This window comes from Brachypodium distachyon, chromosome 4 (assembly GCF_000005505.3).
Source record: "Brachypodium distachyon strain Bd21 chromosome 4, Brachypodium_distachyon_v3.0, whole genome shotgun sequence".
In the NCBI taxonomy this organism is placed as follows: domain Eukaryota; kingdom Viridiplantae; phylum Streptophyta; class Magnoliopsida; order Poales; family Poaceae; genus Brachypodium; species Brachypodium distachyon.
The window spans coordinates 46,529,150-46,556,507 of NC_016134.3; the positions used below are offsets into that span (position 1 = coordinate 46,529,150).

Consider the following 27,358-nt stretch of genomic DNA (forward strand, 5'->3'; position numbering starts at 1 on the left):
ATATCATGCTTGCACAAGCTGAATTAACCTCAGAGGTTTTGAGAAGCCGCCCACCTCAAACGGTGAGAACTTAAAATCATTGAACGCACCATGGCCGGGGTGATACACCTTGCAAGATAAAACTGTAAAACTGCTTCTCCGTCGATGAATCAACAAAGAAAAAAAACCAAAAACACAAAAATACGTGTTATGAGAACCACTGACTCCATGACATAGGTTGCAACACCTACACCAGGACACAAAAGGAGCCAAGACAACCATCATCTAGACGACAATGTCTTCATCGCCAAGACGCCACCGAGAAGAACACACAAATCTAACAAAAGATGGTAGCAAACTGGATGCTAGACATTGATCCGTTGTTCCCTTCGTCTCTCAAACGCTAGATCGGCCGTGAGAGACGATGTGAAATGCTGGAGATTGAAACTTTCTCGAAGATGGTGGCGACGACTAGGGTTTCCTTCTCTTGCAACCATGGGATACTCGGGAGAGGGAGATAGCTTAATCGTCAATGGATTGGCCTAAAAGGACGCCAATGGATGTGCTTGCACGAGATCATTCAACCCTCGGCCGGCCCATCGCCGCTTCACTGACCTCCTGCCCTTCCGAATTCCCCTGCCAATGGGTTTCCATAAAATGAGTTTTTAAGTCGTAAGAGGTTCCACCATTCATATGATCCGTTTATTTCAGACCTATTAGTTGAAATTAAAAGTTTCCAGTTTTCATCGATAGAGATTTTTCACCTGACACGTTTCATTCAATAAAATTTTAAGATCATCACTATTTCAATAATATACCATTTACATTTCAATAACACATTACAAGGTTTGGCCGCATAGCAACGCATGGTTGGTCGAAACTGGCTACGCTAAGGACCAAAACCGGTAAAATCATGTTCCGCACATACGAGTACATACTAGCAAAAAGCCCCGTGCGTTGCTACGGAAGAAAAGAAATTGAAAAACATGCTAGCTTAAATTTTTAAAAGTGGTGTCTTTTGCACGTAGCTACGTATTGAGAGCGAACTCTAACAGTTACCGAAATTTCTGATCGAAAAAACGTTAATTCAGTCTACCCAAAACGCCTTTTCTGATATAATTTCATATTTTATAATTTTTAGCACATATGAAAATTATGTTAGCCCCGACGAGATGCTGCTCTCCCTTCGCTCCATCACGCATCTATGCGATGCCATGCCACATATATTGGGCCTGTTTCAACCATCATCGATTAGTCATATGATCAAGTCCAATCGGGTCAAAAAATAGATCCAGGAAAATGGTAAAACTAAAATCATATACGGAGGGAAATTAAATCAATGGAATTTTCATAGCAGATCCATGTCCTAATTATATTTAGAAAGCATGATTTGCATGTACCATCAATTAGGCCAAGATTTCAGCAAAAAATAAAGAAAAAATAGAGAAAAGTGTTGGTAGTAGCAGCGCCAGAACGCCCGCTCGAGAGCAGTAGCTGCTGCTGCGACGTCACTGGAGGAAGGTGCCCACGCTACCGCCATGCCCATCTCCGCCACCGCGCATCGGATCCGTAGCCGCGACGCGCCGACAACCAGCTAAGGAGGCGCCCGACCGACCCGCCGAGGAGCGGGCGCCGCGGAGGATCTTGACGACGCAGGCCGGATGAAGGAGCGGCACTGTTGTCTTCCCCACGCGGATCCTCGTCACTGGGATCTGGCCGTCAACGGGACCTGGGCGCTTCGCAACTGGCAGCGTGTCGTCCTAGGCCTCCACCTAGTCGTCAAACGCCACCCGGCCTCTCCCGATCTTCTGCAGCACTGCTGTCGCACCTCCATCTTCAGACTGCAGCGCCGCTGTCGAGCTCCACCTACCTCGCTCGCGGCTCGCCCCGCCTCTGCCAGAACTCACCGTCGATCTTCTCCACAGACTACAGCCACCCGTCCAGATAGATGAAGAGGGAAGGGGGCAGGGGCTCGGTGTCCTTGGTCCAGATCGGGAGCACCGGAGGAGCGAAGAGGGCAGGGGGCGCTGGGCCGCCAGATGCAGGTGTGCCCGCGCGTTGCTACGGGTCAACAAAATCACAAACTCTCCCTGGGCCACCGGAACGCCACGTGTCTGGCGTACTCCTCGTCGGCCGCGAGCTCCTTCCACGGGTAGCAGATCTCGGCCCCGCTGCTGTAGACCATGGCATCGAAGGCAGCAGGGTCGACGCCGCAGGCCCTGAGCACGTCCGCAGCCTCCGGGATCGTCATGCCGGTTGAGAGTACGAACCCCGTCCGCCCGCCGGCGCCATCGCCGCCCGCCGACATGGCCAGATCTATGGCTTCCTTCAGCCGCTCGAGATCCGGCTTCCCGTCTTCCCCGTAGCAGTCGACGGCGAGGACGAGCAGGCTCTGCCTCGTGCCAGGCACGAAGCCCATGGGCCTGCTGGCGGAGTTCCCCCTGGGCGGGGCCTGCTTGTTGGAGGCCGGGCGGCGGCGGAGCGCGTCCATGATGGCGGCGGCGGAGTCGGCGGCGTTGGGCTCGTGGGACGCGTCCACGGAGATGCGGAGCGAGAGGCTGCGGAGGGAGTCCGAGAGGGAGTCATCGGCGCCGGACCTCGAGCCCGCGGCGGCGGAGGAAGAAGGGAGGCGAAGCAGCGGCTGCTGCTGCTGGTTGTCGTCGCAGTAGGGGGCGACGTGGGAGAGGTAGAGGCGGCAGTGGTGCGGCCAGGAGAAGCGGTGGATCATGCAACGATGCTTGTCTTGATCTTGAGGGGAAAAAAACCGGACAATGGCATATTACTAGTGTTGCGCTTCGCTGGGCAGCGCATGGCGACAGCAAGGGCAAAGGCAGCTGCGGGACAGCCACTCGACAAGGCAGCCATGGTGGAACATATGGGAGCACGGCATCACCCCCAGCTCGACATCGGCCTCGAAATCCTCGATGCAGATCATACAACCCCTCGCCGCCTCCCGACGAGCATCGTTGTCTCCTCCTTCTCCTCCTTCTGTCTCGTAGTACTTGCACATTTTGATCAAGTCGGCGATGGCCACAGTAGTGGCCGGCACGCCCCCAAAGCCGCTGTCGCGGTACGCCTCGCTGTAATCCATCGCCCCTCCTTGTCCTCCCTCTTCCCAATCTTCTTGGTCTTCGTCGAAGTCATCGTCAATATCGTCCTCGTTCTCATCCTCGTCATCTTCGTCTGCATCGTCTCGTGAAGAAGGCTCGTCGATGCCGGCAATGGCATTGTCAATACGGCGGTCGTCGCCGGCGGCGGCAGGCGACGGAGCCTGGTCTCCTCCCATGTCCAGCGGTCGCTGGGCCTGGGCCTCAAGGTACCATTCATATACCGGTGCAATTTTGCGATATCTCTCCGCCAGCGCCAAGTTCCGTTCACTGATCGTCGTCTCGTCCCGATCCATAGCTCAAGCCCCGATCGATCGACTGGCTGCTGCTGCTTATAATTAAGTAAACCCCGATCAATTGAGTTGTTCGCGTTTGGTAGTGCTACGGAGTCATGGACAGGGCAATGTATGGTACATGGGCCATGGATGAGTCTGAGTCCTAGTCGGAAATTGCCCGATCCAATCAACTTGGGCTATTTCATCATATGGGCCTATCTAACTGGGCCTGGACAAGCACATCGCCCCTTCTCCCCTCCCTGAGCTCTCAGCCAAGGCTCCATTACAACAACCTCGTTGCCCCCTCAAAAAAGAAAAACTCGTTGCCTCTTCGACCGTACCTAAATCGTGTCTCTTGGTCCTAGGTCCACGTACGACACCATCTGCTTCATTTAGTTGATTCCCAAGTTTTCATCCAATTATTCATTAGAAAATCACACCACTGGCTTGAGTAGCGCCCTAAGTAATTAATGGTTCTAAATTCTGCTGTCAGAAATATTCCGGCCACCACTGAAATTTCAGCTATTTCGGTTGTCTGTCTGAACGACGGAGCGAAAAATTCCATTTTGGTTTGGTTGAAATCCTAGTACAAAAAAAATGGCAACAATTTGAATTCCATTTTAATTTGGCTCAGATTCATGTGTCACCGAAGTATTTTGACCGAAATGCCAGAAAACAGAATTTGTTACCTACTGAAATTTCACTGAAAAATCTCCAAATTGTCGCACTAGATGATGGTTAGGAGGATCCTGTGCCCTGGATAAGGCAAGTCTGTTAGAAATTTCACTATTTGTTACTCCTAACATAGCTCATATGTGAACCTGGAATTTTATACATATGTGATCAAGTGATTATCGCTGTTTGCAACCTGAACATTTTAACAATAAAACACACCAGAATATAAATAAAATACTAGAGAGAACGTATAAGAAATTTTATCACTTGTAATTCATGTATATGGATGATACACCAAAAGAAATCCTCCTCTTTCACTTGTGTGGAAAGAACCATGTTGGCGTAAAATAGCTGCACTGTAGAGTGAGAATCCGATGACATATGTTATTCCGTAAGTCATACATGCCACATACTGAAGCCTTAGGGTGGTGATGTCTATTTGAAGCAGACCATGTTTCATCATCCATGAAATATATACGATTCCCACACAAATAATTGCCGTGGCTGGATGCGGAGACAGCCTTGGAGCACATTTGGCTAACAAATAATACTTGATCACCCAGACCTGATACCTCTGACCACCGAGACATCTCCAAATCCGCTTTGAATACCTCGAATGCAGAGGCCACGATACGGTCGTAGCATTTGACCAACAGTAAGTTACCACGAGAGACTACAAGGAATAGCTTCTTTGCCGGCGTGTCACTGCTCATAATCACTTGCTTGGAGTAAGAAACCACCGTCTCTCTAGTACCACTATCCTCGCTGATATTGTGCGCGTAGAGGTCTCCTTTTCTGGTGACACCGTAGATATTTCCATGGTGGAAGGCAATGTCTTCGTACCCGGGGTTTGCAGCTATTGACCAAACGGACATGCCCGGACGGCAGCAAGCAGTCAGTGAACCATGATAGTGACCTCTGGCCATGGCGACGGTAAGGCCGTCGTCGTCCGAGCATACAATGAACTTTCGGATGGATAGTGGACCAAAATAAAACCCGTAACCAAAGCGATAATTCTTTGGCAGCGGTATGGTAGCTCCGGAGAGAGGGTTCTTCAAGAAGAAGTTGTTGGCCCCGACGCAGCTCCCCGCCGGATTCACGAACAACAACCAGTTCTCCGATAAGCCGCAACATGCCGCTCTTTGGATTATTGGTTGGCTGGATCTTCCTAGGTTGTGCACTTCGCCGTCTGGGAAGCTTTGGAAGACTTGCCTGGGGAAGATGCTGATCCAGGGGAGCGCCGGAGGCAGCGTCGGCGCCTGCTGCTGCTGCTGCGCGGCGAGGCGCCAGTGGCGGCAGACGGCGCCGAAGCGGACGCGGTCGGCGAGGGACGGCAGGCGGCGTAGCGCGAGGCCCGTGAGCTCCGGCGGGAGGCCGTCTGACCAGGGCGACCAAGAAGAGATGGCTTCTGTCGCCATGGCCGGCGGCGCAGCGGGAGTAGTTGCAGCTATTCGTGGACTGCCGCTCATGATCCGATCAGATGCCTGCGTAGATTAGAATTTAGCGACCGATCAAGTTTTGTTTTTATTGAGGGATAGCGATCGATCGAGTTAGTTTCGAATCCCAATCCCAACTGATTATGGAATCCAAGACGAGGAAAAGGAGGTAGATCATGTTACGCGTTTGCGTCCTCTAATGGGCCTCCAGATGGTTATTGGTTCGTCCCTTGGCGTAGGACTGGGAGCCCCAAAATTACCAGGCCTTAAGCTGCTAACGATGGAACCATCTCACATGGGCCTCCACCCTTTCAGGCCTGCCAAGCGGGCCGTTCTTTATCTATCAGCATTTGGACCTCACCTCCCCCTCACGAATGCCCAAAAAAAAAAAGAATCAAAACAGCCAAACGACCGTATGCAAGGAAGACGACCGGAAGGTTGGTAAAAAAAATAAAGAAGATGAAGGTCAGGATTAAGCCGCCGTCTCGCAGCAAGGGCGAGAGCGGCGGGGCATGTCGCCGGGGGCGACCGGCACGTTGGTTGTGCTGGCAGGCCTCGCCATGGCCGGGGCGTGCAAAGCGTGCCGCCGGCGGTGGCGGCAGCAGCGGCGTGGGGATGGAGCAGGAGCTGATGCTGGGGCCGTATAGGGACCTCAAGCCCATGGACAGCTCTAACAACTCGTTCAGGGCGTGATGATCATCGATCCAGTGAAAACCTCTATTCAGCAAAAATTTATAAAAAACTTCCTACGGGATTAGAAATCTAAAGTGGAACATCTAATCATTTACACGCGTTTTATGGAGAACTTTCAACTTGATTAGAAGTCTAAGTTGGTTTTCATGAAATGAATTTAAATGGTAAGAGGTTCCACTTTTTATCTGATTCATTTATTTGATATTTAATTGTTAGTATTATAAGTTTCAAGTTATCATTAGATAGAGAAAGAGATTTTTCACTGGATTCGTTCCCTTCAATAAAATTTTAACATCATATTTATTTCGATACTATGTCATTTACATTTCAACTTCATAACACATTGCGAGGCTTGGCCACATACCAACGCATGGTTGGTTGAAGTGGCTCTGATGGGTGTATACGAAAACCGGTAATTGCATTTTCGCACATTGGAGTACATTATGCTAGTGTTGTGCTTCGCTGGGAAGCGCATGGCGGCAACAAGGGCAGAGCCGGCTGCGGGACAGCCACTCGACAAGGCAGACATGGTGGAACCTGTGCGAGCACGGCATCACCCCCAGATCGTCGCCGGCCTCGAAGTCCTCGATGCAGATCATACACCTCCTCGCCGCCTCACGGTAAGCAACTTCGTCTCGTTCTTTCATCTCGTGGTACCTACCCTTCTTGATCAGGTCGGCGATGGCCGCGGCGGAGGCCGGCACACCGCCGAAGCCACCGTCACGGTACGCCTCGTGGTAATCCACCGTCCCCGCTTCTCCTCCGTCTTCCATATCTTCTTCGTCGAGGTCCTCGCCCTCGTCCTCATCCTCGTCATCATCGTCTCGTGAAGAAGACTCGTCGATGCCGGTTGTGGCATCGCGGGCACGGGGCTCGTTGCCGGTGGCAGGCGACCGCGTAGGGTCTCCTCTGAGCCGTCGCTCGTGCTCCATGAGTATTTCAGAGATCATTACCATTGCACGATGCATCTCCGGGTACGAGCGTGTTCTTATCAGTTCACTGATCGTGATCGCCTCGTCCCGATCCATAGTTCAAGCCCCGATCGATCGACGAGGCTAGCTGCTGTTTAATTATGGTACGTTACGTTGTGCGTTAAGTGCTATGGAGCCATGGACATACAGGGCAATATATAGTGCACGGGCCATGGATGAGTCTGAGTCCTAGTCGGAACGGACGGACCTACATCAGTCCTGACTCCTGACCGACAAAGACGTCGTTTAATTTGCCTGATCAAATCAACAATCGGTTGTTATTACTCTTTTTTGTTTTGAGACAAATCGGTTGTTATTACTCTCAAATCATAGGTCCGTATCTAACTGGGCTGGGCCTGTGCGAGTACATTTACATTCCAGTATTCCACCCCCGGGCGGCCCACAGGCCCTTCTCCGCTCACTTCTTCGTCTTCAGCTCTCTCTCTCAAAAAAAAAGAAAGAACTTCTTCGTCTTCATGCTCCTCTCCCACATCCGCATCTTCGGCATCAAGGCCAAGTTCGCCTCCGAGGAGGCCAGCACCGTCTCCGCCGCCTCCTTCCAGGGCTCCGACGCCGCCCTTCTCGCCTGCCCCGACCTTGGCGCCGCCCGCCTCCTTCACACCTATTCCGGCCAGGCCACCACTGAAATTACAACTATTTCGGTTGTCTGTCTGAACAACTGAGCGAAAATTTCCACTTTGATTAGGCTGAAACCTAAAAAAATTTGGCAACATTTTGAATTCCATTTTAATTTGGCTTGGCACAGATTCATGCGTCACCGAAGTATTTTGACCGAAATGCCAGGAAATAGAATTTGTTACCTACTGAAATTTCACTGAACAATCAGAACCCTCTGCTAATTAGTACTGTATAAGCTTGTTTCAGGTTCTGGGACCACGGGAGAAGGGGGCAGAAAAATAGAACTTGTTGTCGAATCCCAACAGATGCCCTCTGCTGTGTATGCATAGGAGCTAAGTCTGTAATAAATCGATTCCTTCTTTTCTTTTCTGCAACACATGTGCTTCCACACTTTCTGCTAGTACAATTTGTCCCAACAATTCGTGCTAACACAATCCAAAATCTCAAATAATACTTGTCGCACTAGATGATGGCCATGAGCTTCCTATTCCCTGGATAACAAAGGAACATTTCTGACGATATTGCAGAGTTCTTCTCTGTTAGAAATTTCACTTTTTTGTTACTCCTAACATAGCTGATATGTGAACCTGGAATTCTATACAAACATACAGTTTGATTAGAGATGCATGTACAATTGTTTTCAGAATTCTTGTGACTTTTGACTCTGCAGTCTTCAGCCCGACTAGTTCGGTGTTTTGGTTGTTTGGGGGGTTTCTAGCATGTTTCTCCTATGTTTCTACTAAAAACATGAACCACCTTGTACATATGTTTCCTTTTCCTGCTTACCGAAGAGGCAGCCCTCGTGCCGGTTCCTCAAGGAAAGAAAAAGGGACGACATAGGTAAGAGATGTGAACCGATTTTGGTTTGAAAACCCACTGGGAATTGAGGACTGTATTGACCATATTTCTCTTTACAACTCCAAGGACTGATTTTAATTTACGACGCGGATCGATTCATAAACCAAAGCAAGCCTAGCCAATAATATATATCCCGCGAGTTCTTGTCTGCTCTTGGGTTTAGTCAACATATGCATACTATACACAAATGCATTGAACACAATAGCGATCAAGTGATTATCGCTGTTTGCAACCTAAACACTTTAACAATGAAACACACAGAATATAATTAAAATACTAGAGAGTACGTACAAGAAATTTCTTCACATGAAATTCATGTATATAGATGCATGCATAGACCCACCACCTTTCTGTCCTGAAAAAAAAATCCTCGCCTTTCACTTGTGTGGAAAGAACCATGCTGGCACATGCATGCTGGAGCTGGACTGCAGAGTGAGAGCCTGATAAGATATTTTATCCCTTAAGTCGGGGTGCCCCTTAAGTCATACACGCCAGATTTTGTAGCGCAGAGGCGGCTATGATCAGTATCGCAATAGATTTCATGATGGGTGAAATATATACGATCCCCACGCAAGTAATTGCCGTAATGGCTAGATGCAGAGACGGCCCTGGAGCACATTCCGCTAACAAATAATACCTGATCACCCAGACTTGATACCTCTGACCATCGAGACATCTCCAAATCCGCTTTGAATACCTCGAATGCGGAGGGCTTAGAGGTCCGACCATAGCGACTCCTAGTGTCATTCCTTTTGACCAACATCAAGTCACCACGAGAGACTACAAGAAACAACTGCTTCCTGGCAAGATCAAACCAGGTGTCACCACACGTAATCACTTGCTTGGCGTAAGAAACAACCGGCTCTCCGGTGCCACTATCCTCGCCGATATCGTGCTTGTAAAGGTCTCCTTTTTTGGTGACACCGTAGATGTTTCCATGGTGGAAGGCAATGTCCTCATACCCGGGGCTGTCAGCTGTTGACCAGAAGGACATGCCAGGACGGCATGATCATCACTTGTGGCCATGGCGACGGTAAGGCCATCATCTGAGCATACGATGAACTTTTGGATGACCTCACAATCAAACGCGTGACCCGAGCGACAATTGCCTGGCAGCGGTATGGTGGCTCCGGAGAGAGGGTTCTTCAACAAGTTGACTTGTTGGACGGAACTCATCAACATCAACCAGTTGTCCGATAACCCGCAACATACCATGTTTGGGGTTGATTGGCTGCTGGTTCCTAGTCCTAGGTTGTGCGATTCGCCGTCGGGGAAGCTCTGAAACACCTGGCTTGGGAAGGAAAGAGGAGCTGATCCAGGGTAGAGCCGGAGGTGGCAGACGGCGACGAAGACTTGGTTGTGGCAGAACCCGCTGATCCAGGGGAGCGCCGGAGGCAGCGTCGGCGCCTGCTGCTGCGCGGCGAGACTCCAGTGGCGGCAGACGGCGCCGAAGCGGACGCGGTCGGCGAGGGATGGCAGGCGGCGTAGGGCGAGGCCCGCGAGCTCTGGCGGGAGGTCATCTGACCAGAGCGAGGAAGAAAAGATTGCTTCTGTCGCCATGGGCGGCGGAACAGGGGGAGTAGCACAAAGCTATTCGTGGACTGCTGCTACTCGCGATCAGATCGATCTGCCGATGCGTTTCTATGTCGATCGATCGAGTTGGTTTCGTATCCCAACTGATTATTGGAAACTATATCAGATGGGCCTGCACCCTTTCAGGCCTGGTAACGGTAAGTGGGCCGTTCGTTCCTTTATCTATAATTAGCAGTTGGGCCTCTCCTCCACCCCTCCCCTCCTCCTCCTCCTCCCGAATCAAAAACAACCAAACGATCTGCTGCCGTGGCCGTCAACGATGGGTCGGCCGCGTCGAGACCACGGGCAGTGCCCCGCCGAGTATCTGCTCCACCTCCGGCGCCTAGACGCTTTCCTCAAGCACCATGGCCTCCTCCAAACCGCCTACACGTACAATCTGCTCTTGATTTCCTTGTTCCTCTGGCTCGCGATTCAGTCCCCTCCCCCTCATTTCGATTTTTTTCCAAATTCCAAACCAGGCTGGAGATGGAGTCTAGGGTGTTGTTCGAGCCGACGCGTCTGCAGATGCTCGTGACGCAGGGGAAGTGGTCCGAGGCCGATCGCTACCTGCGGTGCTTCTCCGCCCTTTGGAAGGACGACGGGGACGGCGCCGCCCAGTACACCGCGCTCCAAGGCAGCCTCAACTTCAATGCCGTGCTCGCCTGGTTAGCCTGCCGCGGCGAGGAAGGCGGCCGCGCCGCCGCCAGGTTCAAGCCCCCCAGCGACGCCTTCCGGAAGGCCGACCCTGAGGCAGCCAAACTCAAGGACATCTACTGCTCCATGACCTCACAACAAGCCAGGTACTACCTAATTAGCTACGCTCGCTCTCTGTTTGTTTGTTTGACTGACTTTGAGGATTAGGTTTGTGCTTTGTAATTTAATTGCAGGGAATCAGTGAACTGGGAGGAGATCAAGCTCGGGACAATAGACAAGATGGAAGAGTTGCTTCGTCTGGGTCCCGACCTGGAACGGGTTCCGTCGAATCGATTGCCGTAGCACATGCCCATGCCGCAGGACATAATTCCTCTCGGGTACAATTTTTACAGATTAATTGTGCGTGAGATACTGGGATCATCTCACTGCACTCAAGCCATCATCATCCTCTCGGTTTCTTAATTTTTGCACTTTCATCCACATACTGAATTCTATATGTCTTGGTAGTTCACGGGGATCTCGGAGGTACCGGAGGAAGAAAGTCGGTCATAAACCAGCACATGAGCTCGCCTATTTCCTTGTTAACAAGAGGTATAGCACATACAGTACAGGACTGGAGATCAGGAGATCTGTCTTTCTACTTCCACTGGAAGCATACACACATATGTTTGTTTCTTTTCAAAAAATTGCTCAACATTTACACAAATTACATTTGCTCATGTGCAGACTGCCCCGTAGTCAGAAGATAAAACATTCAGCTTCAGGTAAATCACCTATGTGCTCTGCTCTTCTTTGGTACATGCAACCTCAGTCCACGTTAACTTTATGCCAGACTGCCAGCAAATTTTCTGGTTGAAACTAGTTTGACCCCCGGGTCTTCTTTAGGATTAGTATATGATGCCTACTGCATTGATCTCGATCAATTGTACCAGGTGCTGCCCACAATTTTATCTCAGGAGAGTATGGAAGGGAGGGTTAGGAAACTAATTTTCTTTATTAGCACACAGTTTAGTAACGTCACTCTTTCCTGATAGTAGGATAACAACAATAGTTGTATTGAACCGGCATTCCCCAATTCTGATTAGGTTCTCTAAAAAAAAACTCTTAACTGCCGATATCAGATCAGGATCAAATGGTCAGTTAACAACACATGGGACATCTATAAGAACTGTTATTTGGGTCATGTTTGCCATCTTTTCTTTATTTCTGTTCATATATAGTACATGTCCTTCATAAATTGATTTCAATTGATTTGTGATTTCTAGCAGCATGCGAAGGAGAATGATTTCATTGGCGGAGATATCAAGGAGGAAGGAATCACAGGATCAAAGTAGGATCTGATCCTTTGAGCTCTTGAAGGCTCAGGAATGCAGAAATCTAGTATATATATATGTATATATATATAAAGCGGATTTTCAGATACCAGGACTCAGTTTGGTACTTGTTTTTGCCAATGTATTCTCGGATGTTTCGGTAAAAAAAAAAGTATCCTCTGATGAGAAGACCTTGTATGGTACCTGTTCTGTCAACTAGTGACTGTTAAAAGTGAGGTGCGGCTCTCATTCTCAACAATGAGGTAGGCTGAATGACTAATAAGCGCAGCTATCGTCATGACTTCAGAATTTTCAGCACTCTACGGTGTTAAGTTGGTGTCAATTTTAGTTCTTCTTATGACTAATTGAAGATTGAAGTACTACTACAGTACTACTACAACAAAACCTCAATCACTTCTTTAGAATCGCCTCGTGGAACTTCATAAATTCATACTCCAGAGTTCCATTTTTTGCGAAACTCAGAGGCAGGAATTCTGTCAGTAGATCAGACTCATTAACCGGCCGCAATCCCCGATCCAGAGAAAATTAATAGATTGTGCGTGAGTGTCTAGGATTTGTTTTTTGTTACAGTGGCTGCCGCAAACCCCGATCCACAGAAGAAAAAAAGAGGAATCCGGTACCTAAAACCTTGATCCACTGTCAACTACAAGATTTTTCTGAGCGGTTTTACTATATCAAAGTTGCCTGATTTTTATAAAGGGATAAGTTGATTGCTCAGCACCTGTTGGATCTGATTTGTGTTTTAATATTTGAAATGAACGATGGATAGGTTGAGTTTGGATGGCGTCCAAATCCAAAATCAACAGATCTTAGCTTTGATTTACCTCTTTAGGCTCTTAGCTTTTGCTGTATCTTAACTTCTGCCCCCTCTCGTTCTCCTTTTCCTGTGTTTTATTTGTACTGTCGGGTTGATTCTCTCAACCCTCCTGTTGGCAATAAATGACTCGCTGCAGCTGTTTCGTCAAAAAAAAAGGGATCTGATAAGTGGATTGCGATTTTTTTTCTTAAAATTAACCGTCTGAGAAATAGAAACGCTTTTTTTAAAACTGTATCCCTGAATAAAAGAAGTGAAACTAGACATTTGTATCCCTAATTGTTGGGAGCCTAAGCCCATCGCTCGTCCCCCTTGGCGGGCAGCGCGTGGCGGCAGAGCGGGCAGAGGCGGCTCTGTGCCAACCACTGCTCCAGACAGCTCCGGTGGAACGCGTGCCTGTACTCGCACGGCACCACGCTCAGCTCCTCGCCAACCTCGTACTCCTCGATGCAGATCACACACCCGCCGTCGCCGGCATCATGCTTGCGCGTCTCCAGCGTGGCGACCGAATAGCCGGAGGCCGGCAAGGCCCCGAAGCCGCCGTGCGCGTACGCCTCCTCCATAATCGCAGTACCGGGCAAGGAATTGACGGGGGCGGCGGCGCTGCCCAAGACCGGCACGTCCACGCCGAGAGACACAGCCACCAAGCTGGCCCATTCGAGATCGACGTCGGCGCCGCCCTGGCCATGGCTGCCCCCCGGACCCAACTCGAAGCCTGGAGGCGGCATCATATCGAGCTCTTCTTCGCTGTACATTGCAGCGAGACGGCGCTCCTCGATGCTTAGGTTGTCATCGTCTACAAGCAGAACAACGCCTCCCGCTGCTGGGAGCTGATGCTGAGAGGGGGCGTCGTCCAACTCCATGGTGGAGAAATCTTGCTGGGGAGGATGATGTTAGCGTGGTTAATTGGCAATTGGACATCTGTTGCGTGCTTAATGTATCGCCGGCTAGGGTTGTTGGGCAGGAACCAGATCGATCGAGATCGAACTAATTAACCGGCATCTTCTAAAAAAAACTAATTAACCGGCCGGCAAGCACGACAAGGAAAAGGTTGGGCCCAAGCTCTATGGGCCGTGTGGCCCAACATGGTGACCGTATGAAGCTTGTCAGCCCATTAAAAAAACATCAAGTGTACAATTCGGCCAGTTCCAAACATGTCACAAACTATATATGAAAATAATGTACATAACCCATAGAAAAATATGTGCACAAAAATTCCTATTATTTTGTAAAGTTTCAAAAAATTGAAAGAGTGAAGTTTCAAAATTTCTACGAATTTTTTTTTGGTTTTGCTGTTGAAAAGTAGATTTTGTAGAGATCAGTTAACATGCTCGAACATCAATCTTAATCCAACGATATCATATGGAAGAGGAGAGAGCGATAATGACTCTCAGATCTTAATCCAACGGATCTAGTTCATTAACTTAGATTTAAAATATTTTGTTTAAAAACCGGATAACTGAGAAATAGCCACACCCTAAATTTCTGGGATTCTTGATTGTTTGTTTGGCGACGAAGTAGTGGTTTGACAACCCTGTCTTACTTCAGTGGTCTCAGGTCTCACCATTTAGTTTAACACTAGCAATCTTTGTTTTCAGTGTTTGAATTTAGTTTGTTACGGTCTTTTTGTACGCCCCCCCCCCCCCCCACCCACCCCATATATTGTTGAATGTCAACAAACAAGATGCTCCATAATTATCAATAAAAAATGTGAAATATACCCACAACCGAAAAATAGAACTCAGATTATGATTACATTCTAAAATTACATGTGTACAATTCATAATCCTCTTCAAAAGAAAGAAAGAAAAAAAAGTAATAATTTCAGAATTCAATAATTAGAAGATTGTGTTCCGTAAATGTCCGGGATTTTTTGTTGCACTGCAGTGGGATACCACAAATTTCGGTCCACCATCAACAACAAGATTTTTTTGTATCCCTAATTGTTGGGAACCTAAGCTCGTCCGGCGGGCAGCGCGTGGCGGCAGAGCGGGCAGAGGCGGCTCAGCGCCAGCCACTGTTCCAGACAGCTCCGGTGGAACTCGTGCCTGTGCTCGCACGGCACCACGCTCAGTTCTTCCCCAACCTCGTACTCCTCGAGGCAGATCACGCACCCGCCGTCGCCGCCGCTGCCATCGTGCTTGCGCGTCTCCAGCGTGGACACCGACTCGCCGGAGGCCGGCACGGCCCCGAAGCCGCCGTTCGCGTAAGCCACGTCCATCATCACGTCTGCATCACCATAGTCGTCGTCTTCGTCCTCCATGCCTAGCACTTCACGGAGATATCGCCCTTCCTCCTCCATCGTCACGATCTCGTCATTATCTTCATCCTCGATCCGCTGGAGGGCGCTGGCCGTTACCCCGTACGTCCATGGAAGTGCCCGGCGGGAGATCTACGACGACGGCGCCGACGATGGGGATAATGACCCAGTCTAGGGAGACGCCGCGAGCCGTCATGGATGTGTAGCGCGGCCCGACCTGGACAAGGCCGGCCCAGCTGAGGTCGGCGGCGCCGGGAGACGCCGCGGATAGGTCAGCGCCCTGGCCATGGCTGGCCCAGTCGAGGTCGCTGCCGTGGCCATGGCTGCGGCCGTGCTGAGGGGTCACACGCTCCCACGAACTCCAGCTGGGGCCGGTTGGAGGTGGAGCAGGCCCGGGACTGCCTGGCGTGTAATAATAAGGCCACATGATGTCCCAGGATTCCGCAGTGGATACGTCGGCGCCGCCCTGGCCGCCATGGCTGCCCCACGGACCAAGCTCGAAGCCCGGAGGCGGCATGGTATCATCAAGCTCTTCTTCTTCGCTGTTCGTTGTGGCGAGACGGCGCTCCTCGAGGCTTAGGTCGTCATGGCCTACAAGCAGCTGGGCGTCGTCGTCGTCATCATCGTCCATGGTGGAGAAATCTTGCTGCGGAGGATGATTATTGGCCATGCACGGGTTAGTTCGCTTCTGGCAAGTCAATCGATTGCAAGTACGTGTGTTTGTTCGACATCGATCTGGTGCGTGCTTAATATATCGCCGTCCGGCTAGGGTTGTTGGGCAGTAAACCAGATCGAGATCGGACTCGTTAATTAACCGGGAAAGATTGGGAATCAGAAGGATGACAAGGAAAAGGGGCGGCGTGATCGGATTAGCCGAGTCGGGCCCGGCCTCTATGGGCCATTTAGCTCAACATGGTGCGCTAATTGCAAGCACCAAGCAGGCAGGCTGCATTTTCTAAAAAAAAAAAACAAAAAAAAAAAAAAAAAAAACAGGCAGGCTGCATGGAGCAGGACACGGACAAGTGGAACTCCAGGCCGTCCCGGGGTCCTAATTTTGTAGCATTTGAGCCCAATTCAAATGATTTTTTTCCGCTCATGTGTTCAAACTGACAACCGAAATAGCTGAAATTTCAGTGTTGTCCGGAATATTTCTGAAAGCAGAATTCAGAACCATTAATTAATTATTAGGGCGCTACTCACAAAACCACAACTTTTGGGACGATGCCCGTTTTCGACGCCACATTAGCTGCCTTTACTCTAGTGACAGCCGGTGATGTCTTGGTCGAGTAGAAACTGGCGTGGCATTAAAAACGAGCGTCGAAAACGTGTTGGAGAAGTTGACGTGGTATCTGGCTAGTGACCCCGGCTTATCGGAAACGCCATCAATCAGCTTAATTATTCAGATAAGATTTTTCTGAAACCAGTTGTCTTAAAAGTTGTGGTTTTGTGTGCCACCTGCCGCAAAAAGCGTGGTTTCGTGAAATTTTCTCTTATTTTGAAGACCTGCTAAAATTCATTACCAAAGCAAAAAACGATTGTTCCTAATTGACCAACCACATGCAGTCGATCACGATTTCTTTCGACCCCATCTAGTAATAATTTCCTAAACCCAGGCCGTGTGCTCGCTGGTGCAGCACGGCGGCGGGCAGCGCGTGGCGGCAGAGCGGGCAGAGCCGCTTCCGCTCGAACCACACGGCGAGGCATCTCCGGTGGAACCTGTGCTTCCCGGCGCACGGCACCACGCTGATCTCGTCCCCGGACGCGTACTCCTCCATGCAGATGGCGCAGCACCTCGCGGCGGAGGCGGAGAGGCCCCCATCCCCTGCTCCCGCCGCTCCGCCGCCGTACTTCTCCTTCTCGAGAGAGGCGACGGCGGCGCGGCGGCGGACCTCGGAGAGCAGCCTGTCCCCCGCCGCGCGGGGGAGCCGCGCGACGTGCTTCGGGCGCAGGTACCCGGCGAGGAACACGAAGAGGTCGCCGCGACCGTCGTAGTGCGCCGCCACCTCCCGGGCGAGCACCTCGTATGGATCATCGCTCATCCTGTTTCTCGCTCGATCGACCGGTGAATTAATGATGGGGAACGGAACGGGAGTGGGATGTTCGGATGCAGCTGCGTTAGTACAACAACGGAACAACCCCTCGGGAGCCCTTGATTCGGGTCGAAATATTAGGCATTGTAATCAAATCTGTGATCAAATCCCGATGTTACTTAAATTGAGGAAGAAAAATAATAAGGAAGATAACGTGATTTTTTTTTGGGTGTGTGTGGCCGTCGTTTGCTTCTTGGGCCTGGGGGATATTCTGTCTGCGTGGGCCTGACGGGGAATCGGTCCGCTTACATCCATCGGCCGATCCATCATGAGCGGCAGTCCACAAATAGCTCTTCCTCCTCCCGCTGCGCCGCCGCCCATGGCGACAGAAGCAATCTCTTCTTCCTCGCTCTGGTCAGACGGCCTCCTGCCGGAGCTCGCGGGCCTCGTCCTATGCCGCCTGCCCTCCCTCGCCGACCGCGCCCGCTTCGGCGCCGTGTGCCGCCGCTGGAGTCTCGCCGCGCAGCGGCAGGCACCGACGCTGCCTCCGGCGCTCCCCTGGATCTGCCCCTTCCCCAGGCAAGTCTTTCAAAGCTTCCCAGACGGCGAATCGCACAACCTAGGATCCAGCCAACCAACCGCAAGCCTGTTATGTTGCGGTTTATCGGAGAACTGGTTGCTGTTCATGAATACCGGGAGGTGCGTCCATGTCCAACAACCCAGCAGATTCTTGAAGAATCCTCTAAACGGAGCTACCATACCGCTGCCACACAAATTTGGCCCAGCTTACGATGTTAGGTCTGACTTAATATCCATCCGGAAGTTCATCGTAAGCTCGGACGTCGACGGCCTTATCGTCGCCATGACCCAAAGAGGCCTCACAGGCCTCACTCCTTCTCATGGTCGTGGTGGTCAACATACTGCTTGCTGCCGCCCTGGTATGTCCGTTTGGTCAATAGCTGCAAACCCCGGGTACGAAGACATTGCCTTCCACCATGGAATTATCTATGGTGTCACCAGAAAAGGAGGCCTCTACGCGCACAATATCAGTGAGGATCGTGGCACCGGAGAGCCGGTGGTTTCTAAGGCCAAGCAAGTGATTATGAGTGTGACACCAGCCGGTTTGATCTTACCATGAAGCAGTTATTCCTTGTAGTCTCTCGTGATAACTTGCTGTTGGTCAAATGGAACGACACTAAGAGTAGCTATGGTCGGATCTCTGGAGCCTCTGCATTCGAGGTATTTAAAGCGGATTTGGAGATGTCTCGGTGGTAGAGGTATCAAGTCTGGGTGATCAAGTATTATTTGTTAGCGAAAGGTGCTCCAAGGCCGTCTCTGCATCCCGCCATGGCAATTATTTGTGTGGGAATCATATATATTTCATGGATTATGTAACCCGTTCTTCTTCAAATATGTGGCATTTATGACTTAAGGAATAGCATATGTCATCTGACTCTCACTCTAGAGCGCAGCAGTTTTACACCAACATGGCTCTTTCCACACAAGTGAAAGAGGAGGATTGTCTTTTCACAACAGAAAGTTGGTGGATCTATGCATGCATGATGAAATTTTTTGTACGTACTCTCTAGTATTTTATTCGTATTCTGGTGTGCTTCATTGCTAAAATGTTCACGTTCCAAACAGCGATAAGCATGTGATCTTTATTGTGTTACTGTCATATGCATTTGTTTAGTGTGCATACGTTGATTAAAACCCAAAATCACACGAGAACTTGCAAGATATTTATTTTTGGCTGCAGGCTTGCTTGGGTTTACGAATCGATCGATATGGCGTAAATTAAAACTACTCTTTGAAGTTGTAAAGGGCAATATGGTCAATACACAGTCCTCGCTTCCTAGAGGGTGTTCAAACCCAAAATCTGTTACCTCTCCCTCTCCTCTCTCTCTGAGATCATAACACCAATCTCTTCCTCCGCTCTTGGATCATAACATCAATCTCTTCTTCTCGTCGGAGTCGAGGGCAGTTTGATTCGATCACATCTATCAGCATAGACACGTGTACGTAGCTAAGAACATGACGATGGAAAGAGGTAAACAAGGAATCAATTATTGTCGACGCCGAATTTGGATCATAATGCTTAACTAATTAATCTATCTAATTATTGTTAATTAATTAAATAAGTTTGAAGCACCTTTTTTTTATCATTTTGAAATGGTGGTGCCATGCAATAAAAATCAAAAGTTGTGGAAACGTGAAATGACGGCCACATATGTGATGGTTTAATACAACCCACTCAACAAATTCCATCTGGGGCTAAAAGCATATGGTCAATTGGTCACACAACGCAATACAAAGAAAAATGCACACTTTTCCTCAAAAAAAGAAAAATGCACACTTATGCACATATAAGACGTGCATACACCTTCTGACAAGAAAGCTGAACCCTAATTATACGGAACATAACACAAGCCATGACTGCCGCACTTATTAGTCATTCAGCCTACCTCATTGTTGAGAATGAGAGCCGCCACCTCAGTTTTAACAGCTAGTTGACATAACAGGTATCATACAAGGTCCCTCATCAGGGCATACATTGGAAAAGCAAGTACCAAACTGAGTCCTCGCGTCACACTTTATATATGCTAGATTTCTACGTTCGTGAGCCTTCCACAGCTCAAAGGACCAGATCATACTTTGATCCCGTGATTCCTTCCTTGATATCTCCGCCGATGGAATCATTCTCCCGCATATGCTGCTAGAAATCACAAATCAATCAATATCCATTTCTAAAGGACATGTAAGAAAATACACCAAAAATGCCCCAAATAAAAGTTCTTACAGATGGTCCTGTTGTTAACTAGCTATTTGGATCTGGTCTGATAGTTAAGAGTTTTCTGGAGAGAAGAACCTCATCAGAATTGTGGAATGCCAGTTCAATCTAACAATTTGTTGTTATCATATTACCAGGAAAGAGTGGCGTAAGTTTACGCTGCTTAATATTGAAAATTAGTTTCCCATCCTTCTCCCTCCCACTCTCTCCCCATAGCTTCCTAAAGAAGAAGAAAACTGAAATGCCATTTGCAAGAAGATGGCAACTTCAGGAATATAAGTGATCTTCACAAATTATGTATATATGTTTCAATTGGCTCACATAAATAATATCATCCCTCCAACTAGATAGGTTAGTTTTGTATAGCCTTCTTAACAAGAATAACCATCAAGAATCAAGTACTGTGCAAGCCGAACTAACGGGTGTACACCTTTAGTGTCTTTCAAAAATCGACAACAGAAACAAAATTTGCTATCTGCAGACCACATCTCAATTAGAATTCTAATAAAGTGATAATCTGATATGAAAATAATCTGTTTGTGAATGTTCTCACCATTCAAGTTTTTAGTTCTTTTTGCATCTGGTACATGCCATCTTAGGTGCAGAGAACAAAAAAAATCTTATGCCCCTAGTAGGAAAAAGACGCATCCACAAAGTTTTAGGGTCCATAACCTTGCTATCTTGCAGAGATTTTAAGCATTCCTAGCATTGCAACCTAAACATGTAATTCCTTGACTTTTTCCTGTAAAGTCATTAGTCACATACTTACTTCATCAAACTCTCCGGTTGGTCGTGCTTTTTTGTATTCTCTCCTGAATCAATGTTTTCTTGACCATGTTGAGTATACCAAGCATGATCACAGCGAGGACTCTTCACACCTGCCCAATTCAAGTTTTAAGGATATTTTTGAAACATGCATATTGTCATTAATCGATTAACATAAAAAAAATTAGACCTAGACGCCTAGGCATGCTCCCTAGCTCAACAAAGTCCTTTGCGCCATCACACCTAACCATACCAGGATACCCAGATATATATTTCTATTAAGAGGTCGAAGAGAGTGCCTTAAATATGTTTACATATGCTAGTTATTAATGGTGAGATCTCATGAATTTAGCGGCCCTGAAAAGGAGGGAGGCTACGAGACGTGATCACTGGCAATATGAAGGGAGTCTAATGCTAAAAACTGAAAGTAAATATTTGTATGTAATAAAAACTGCAAGTAAATATTTGTATGTAATAAATACTGCAGTTGATAAACACTGACTGTAAAAACTGGATATGTTTTCATGAAGAAATATTATGAGAACTATGACTAATTAAATCTCCAGAGACTGATATAAAAATGAATTACACAAAGTGCAGGTGCAGCAAAGAAAATCCCTTAAGCCAGTAACTTGGGAGAAGGGTGGCTAAAATAAAGCTTTTAAATGAGAAAACAGTTTTAAACAAGTGAACAACAAAAATATGTCCAAACTTTTGCAAGACCAGGGTACACCCTTGATTAAGCACCAAGGGGTTTTCAGCTTCTGAAAAAACACCTGGAACACATAATCATTTGGCATCTCAGCCTTTAATTAAGATTTAAGAGTGACAAAATCAACAAGAAGCAACAGTTTTCTCCTAGAAAGGCACAAGAAGCAAAAGTTGGCAGAAATTACCTTCATCTTGATATTATGTCTACAGGAGTGAGAGAAAATAGCTCCAGTTAATGCTTATAAATATAAATAAATTCATTTCATTGCTTGTTCAAGACCAATAAATAGGTGACTACGTGTTTATTTTGTATCTTCAGATAAGATAAAATGGCGCCTAATGAGAAAACCAACATAATTAAGATGTTAAATATGTATCTTCACATAAGATAAAATTGTCGGCGGCACTATACTTGATTCAGTAACTGAAATATTATATACTAACAAAAAGAAGTCCTGGAATCAAATTAGTTTCAACACCAATAAATTGCTGGCAGTCGTCTGGCATCAAATTAACGTGGACTGAGGCTGCATTATCAAAGAAGAGCACATAGCTGATTACCTGAATGTCTTATCTTCTGACTAGGGGGCAGTCTGCACATGAGAAAATGGTATTTGTGTAAATGTTGAGCATATTCTTGAAAAGAAACACACACATGTGTGTATGCTCCCAGTCAGAAGTAGAAAGACAGATCTTCTGTATGTGCTACCTCTTGTTAATAAGGAAATAGGCGAGATCATGTGCTGGTTTATGACCGACTTTCTTCCTTCGGTACCGCCGAGATCCCCGTAAACTGCCAAGACAATATAGCATTCAGTATGTGGTTAAAGTGCAAAAGATACCAAGAGGATGTTGGCTCTTGACTCTTGAGTATAGTGTCTCGCGCACAATTAAGCTGTAAAAACTGTACCCGAGAGGAATTATGTCCTGCGGCATGGGCATGTGTTGCGGCAATTGATTTGACGGAACTAGTTCCAGGTTGGGAGGCAAGCGAAGCAACTCTTGCATCTCCTCTATGGTCCCGAGCTTGATATCCTCCCAGTTCACTGATTCCCTGCAATTAGACAAAGCACAAACCTAATCCTCAAAATTTAAAAAACAAGCAAAGAAAGAGTTGGGATCAGCGTAGTTAATTAGGTACCTGGCTTGTTTGGAGGTCATGGAGCAGTAGATGTCCTTGCGTTTGGCTGCCTCTGGGTCGGCCTTCCGGAAGGTGTTGTGGGGGGCCTTGAAACTGGCGGTGACTCACAGGTTCTCTGATGAGTCAAGAAAACGCACCAACTGCGTACTTCAATTATGCTCACAGCATTAAAATCATGACTCCTCACAGACGAGTCGAGTACATGAAACGTCAAAACTGGAATTCGACTCCGTAAGACCCCATGGGCTGAGTTGAAACTCGCCAGTTGCCAAGTTCGAGCCCGGTGACTCGAGCCTGAAAAAGCTAAATTAGATGGATTTGACTTAACAAGAATTCCAGACATATTACGCATTATCCCTATGACTCAATCTTCAATCAAGGATTCGATGCACTTCCGAATCGATAGCTTCTTAGCTATTCATTGGCTTCTCGGCTGCTCATCGTCACCAATAGTGACTCGATCCAAGCACTTTTTATGAGTCGATCCTTCATCATTTGAAGTACAGACATCAACTCAAGATTCAAATACTCTTTACAAGTCGATCTTTCATCATTTAAAGTACAAGCAATCAACTCGACGCACTATCGAGTCAACGAATCCATCGGCTGCAACTGGCTCGACTCAAGATGGATGAAGTCATTATAAAAGTCCCTACTCAAGTCTACGACTCAACTAGGCACTTGGGGGCTACTGACGTGGTTATGACTAATCACGTACTCAACTCGAAGATACCCGTCAAGGCCCACCACGGGTCCATGAGGTGGACGACTACAATTCCTGGAGTCAACATGCCAATCTCTACGACTCGAGATAAGGAAGCTTTAAACTTAGCATATCTTACCATTGTAACGGGCTTGGACTCTCCCTGAGACCTAGACTCCTCCATATATAAAGGACTAGGAGGGGGGAGCCAAGATCATCGAACACCCACGCGCACGCATTGCATCACGAACTAGCCTCTCGCATACACCCATCCTTGCCAGATCAACTCTACGCACCATAGCCCCAGCGGTTCAATTGTAATCTCGCCATCAATATCAAGAACAGACAAGCAGAACGTAGGGGTATTACCTTCTGAGGGCCCTGAACCTGGGTAAATCGTGTTCCTTGTGTCCTTGTTAGCCGACGGAGTCGCCGATACGCACGCTACGTGTCTTCTCCCTAATCTAAAGCTCATCAACATGGGCATTGTTGAAGGTAATCCTTCGTCACCCCGCCTCTGCTGAAATAATAGAACAAGCTAAGGCGGAGGCGCGAGAGCAGGCATCTATGGTGTGTCAAGAGGTGTCAAGAAAATATGCAGTGCAAGCCGTCCATCGTTTGGTGTCAGCATTGGCCAAAGACCACCCCGCCCTTGATGCCATACTCGGGGGAGGAGTGGAAGGTTTGAGGAACCCCCTCCTCCTATTCCTCCTCTTCCCCCGCAAAAGAGCACCCCGCTGAAGAGCAGCGCCGCCTCCGACAGACATATGGAAGACGATGACACATACACCCTAGGTTACAGCCCAGCTCCTAGCATGGACAACCCCCCCGCTAGCCAACCGGACCCAAGCGAGGGCATCCGGGACGATCCAGGTCCGAGCGACAACATCCTTGTAAGCATACTTTTGAAACTTTTTTTCACTCCTTACCTTCATGAATAAAAATCTTACACACATATGCCTTCTTCTTGTTACGCGCAGGCACCGATGAAGTGTCGTATCCACGTAGACAAGCCTGGGAAGCCTGTAGGCGCCATTGGCCGCTTGATGCCCAGACAATCACCGCCACTGGTGCATGGCATTCTTATGAACGACACACAAGTGAGTGTGATGGTGGACTCCGTCGTTAACGACCATCGTGATTATGCTATCCCGCTACCTCCGGAGGAAGGCGTGGATATCCTAGACGGTTGTCCAAACTACCGCATTATGTGGCCTAGGAGCTCGGTATCTCTCTACAACCAGCGCCGGCCCTCTATGACTCCATCTCCGTCCGCCCACAAAGGTACTTCTCAATCGCCGCTCGGCCTTTCTCCTAGGATACTTGCTCCTGTCAATGCCGGCGGAGATGAAGAGAGGGCAATGTCGATGCCTCCACAGCTCAAAGATAGCCAGACCACAGGGTCGGCACAGGCTGAAAGCGTCCCTCCCACCTTCTCTCTCTTGGGTGCCGCTGAGTCGATGGGTGGCCGCAAGATCGATGACAAGTATAAGGCAGAGGAGCAAAAGGCATGGGACAATAAGAGGAGGCATAAAAAGAGGGGGCGCGGCGGCAAGACCATCAAGGACTCCTCCAATGTCAATCAAGATGAGATGCACTATGTGCCTGACATAACTGTAGTCTGGGAAGACAATAGGCCTGACATTCTCATGAAGAACCCCCGTTGAGACCAGAGATTCGAAGACGGATCCTATTTCGTGGCTAGGGAGTTTGACTGGGTGCTTATTTACTATCCTGGAAGACCGATGGTCACCGAAGATTCCCTGCGTGCCGTGTCCAGAGAGATGCAAGAGCTTCATCAGTTCTACGTGCAAGCATCAGATGGTTCTCAACAGTATGCCCAACAAATCCATATTCGAATCCCACGAGACTATGACTTCTTTGACCAAGAAATTGGGAACATTCAGGAACGTCCTATCACCTTTGGTGTGGAGTTCAACGAACTGTTCCAGTTCTTCAACCGCGAAAAGCTTGATATCAACCTTTTAAGGCTGTGGTCTGCCTACCAAATAAAGGAAATGTGGCGAATGGTGGTAAAAAAAGTAGCCATTTTAGACCCCGCGGTGTTCAACTACGGTGACATCGGTCTTGAGCCAGAAAAGGATCCCTCAAGAACCCTGGCATCTAAATACTTGGTGGCATGTCTGGAGAAATACGCGGAGCACGACTTTATCCTCTTCTTCCTTAATTTGGAGTAAGTTGAATTTTATATGTGGAACTGTTTGTTTTTTCTAATTCAGTCTTTCTATACACCCTTAGATACTAAAGTTTGTTTCTTTTGAAAACAGAGACCATTGGGTGACACTACTCATTTGTTTGCCTTGGTCCGCGGTGTACTATTTCGATTCACTACTTCCGAAGAAGGATGTTCGAGGTCGGTACTGAAAACCCATCAAATCACTCATTAACACTGCCTGGAAAGTGGCGATCAAGAGAAAACTAGCTGGTAAAGGTTATAAAGACGAGCCTCACCACAACCACAGGTTCTCTTGCCAGCAACAGCCAGCCGGCAGTGTGTACTGTGGCTACTACTGCTGTCACGTCCTTATGGAGAATGCCAGCATGTTCAAGCCTGAGTGAAAGGGGTCAATCGCGGCTAAGAGTGCTAGCAGCTCCCGAATGGCAAGGACACACCGACCTAAATGGGTCGTGTATAACATTCAAAAGGAGTTCGTCCATCTCATCAACAATGAGGTCATCAAGCCTAGTGGGAACTTTTACGAACGCGTGGAACAAGTGGTGATTAGGGTTCACCCACAACAATAACTTCAAACTTGAAATGAGATACATTTGTATTCTTTATATGCTTCTATGAAATTTTGACACTTTGTAATCAATGTCTTGAAGTGAGATACATTTGTATTCTTTATATGCTTTAAATGATGATGCTTTATATACATTTGTATGCTTTAAATGATGTGGCCGTGTATTTTTCTGTGCTGTGCTGTGCTGTGCTGTGATGTGATGTGATGTGTATTCAAATATATATTTTTCTGTTTATTTTTTGTGGTTTTTATTATTTTTTAATTACTGAAAATGTATCGGTGTCGGTCGCTCGCCCGACACTGATGTGGCAAAGCGACCGTTACTAATGTATATATCATCAGTGACGGACGCGACGTGACCGTCACTGACGATGGTATTCATCAGTAACGGTCGGGTCGGACCGCCCGCCACTGATGGTGGTACATCAGCAACGGTCGCAGTTAGTAACGGCGGTCCCGACCGTTACTGATGTTGCTTTTCGACCGTTACTGATGAGGCTTTCTGCAGAGACACAGTCGGCTTATATCTTCTTGCACCCACTCGATCCATCTACAAGTAGGAGTATACAAATGCAGCAGACGCAGTCCACGACTCCACGTCAGCGCGCTCAACCCGGATCAGGATGGCGGGCAGCCATGTCCACGAGACTGCGATCATGGCCAACCCATACGCGGCGCTCTCCGCGGATCTTGGCGCGCACTATGGCCGCGCGCGCCGCCGCGGCGACAACATCAAGGCGTTCGTCGCCGGGTACCTGCGCCCGGAGCACGTCGCGCGCCTTCCGGCTGCGGCGGGGGCGACGCTGCTGTCCGCGGTCCGCCATGCCGCCGCCCTGAGCACTCTCGAGAAGGTCCAATACGCTGCCAGAGCAGGTGAAGCAGACGGGGCTGCGCCGTCTGCATGGAGGATTACAAGGCTGGCGACGAGCTCAGCGTGGTGCCGTGCTCCGGGAAGCACAGGTTCCACGGGAGATGCCTCGCCGTGTGGCTCGCGCGGAAGCGCCTGTGCTCGCTCTGCCGCCACGCGCTGCAATAACAAAAACATACTCACTCCGTCCCTCCGTCCGATGGGTCTTTATTCAAATTTTCTCAAATATAAATGTATCTATGACAAAAAAACGTCTAGATAAAAAATCAATTAATATGAGACGGAAGGAACAGTATTTGGATTTCCTTTTGGGGTTA

The 27,358-nt window shown here is 48.4% G+C and overlaps 4 protein-coding genes across 6 annotated transcripts; 2 read left to right on the forward strand and 2 right to left on the reverse strand.

Annotated features, from left to right (window-relative positions):
• Nucleotides 1–10,410: 10,410 nt before the first annotated feature.
• Nucleotides 10,411–12,484, forward strand: LOC104584790. 3 transcript variants are annotated; one of them, XM_024462799.1, is made up of 6 exons: nt 10,411–10,595; nt 10,685–11,005; nt 11,093–11,258; nt 11,367–11,450; nt 11,586–11,623; nt 12,125–12,484. In XM_024462799.1, exons 1-3 carry the CDS (start codon nt 10,486–10,488, stop codon nt 11,199–11,201), a joined length of 540 nt encoding a protein of 179 aa, XP_024318567.1. In that variant the 5' UTR covers nt 10,411–10,485; the 3' UTR covers nt 11,202–11,258; nt 11,367–11,450; nt 11,586–11,623; nt 12,125–12,484. The 3 variants fall into 3 exon arrangements, with proteins under 3 accessions (XP_024318567.1, XP_024318565.1, XP_024318566.1); XM_024462797.1 differs by having other exon boundaries at nt 10,413–10,595; nt 11,093–11,236; XM_024462798.1 differs by having other exon boundaries at nt 10,413–10,595; nt 11,093–11,236; nt 12,128–12,484.
• An 813-nt stretch (nt 12,485–13,297) lies between these two features.
• LOC104585189 (probable E3 ubiquitin-protein ligase ATL45) lies at nt 13,298–13,870 on the reverse strand. Its single transcript, XM_010241214.1, has one exon. The coding sequence runs from the start codon at nt 13,868–13,870 to the stop codon at nt 13,298–13,300; it is 573 nt and encodes a 190-aa protein (XP_010239516.1).
• A 1,091-nt stretch (nt 13,871–14,961) lies between these two features.
• Nucleotides 14,962–15,309, reverse strand: LOC104585190 (E3 ubiquitin-protein ligase MPSR1). Its single transcript, XM_010241215.1, has one exon. It carries the CDS (start codon nt 15,307–15,309, stop codon nt 14,962–14,964), a length of 348 nt encoding a protein of 115 aa, XP_010239517.1.
• A 2,343-nt stretch (nt 15,310–17,652) lies between these two features.
• On the forward strand, nt 17,653–18,878 carry LOC104585191. The gene has a single exon (XM_014902428.2). The coding sequence runs from the start codon at nt 17,677–17,679 to the stop codon at nt 18,433–18,435; it is 759 nt and encodes a 252-aa protein (XP_014757914.1). The 5' UTR covers nt 17,653–17,676; the 3' UTR covers nt 18,436–18,878.
• Nucleotides 18,879–27,358: the final 8,480 nt, after the last annotated feature.

Excerpts from the sequence above, each read along its gene's own strand:
- LOC104584790 (XM_024462799.1), top strand. The coding sequence starts at position 10,486 with ATGGGTCGGCCGCGTCGAGACCACGGGCAGTGCCCCGCCGAGTATCTG. Across the intron at positions 10,596-10,684 it reads CTCCTCCAAACCGCCTACAC|GCTGGAGATGGAGTCTAGGG; the intron begins GTACAATCTGCT and ends ATTCCAAACCAG. Across the intron at positions 11,006-11,092 it reads ATGACCTCACAACAAGCCAG|GGAATCAGTGAACTGGGAGG; the intron begins GTACTACCTAAT and ends ATTTAATTGCAG.
- LOC104585189 (XM_010241214.1), bottom strand. The coding sequence starts at position 13,870 with ATGGAGTTGGACGACGCCCCCTCTCAGCATCAGCTCCCAGCAGCGGGA.
- LOC104585190 (XM_010241215.1), bottom strand. The coding sequence starts at position 15,309 with ATGGAGGAGGAAGGGCGATATCTCCGTGAAGTGCTAGGCATGGAGGAC.
- LOC104585191 (XM_014902428.2), top strand. The coding sequence starts at position 17,677 with ATGGCGACAGAAGCAATCTCTTCTTCCTCGCTCTGGTCAGACGGCCTC.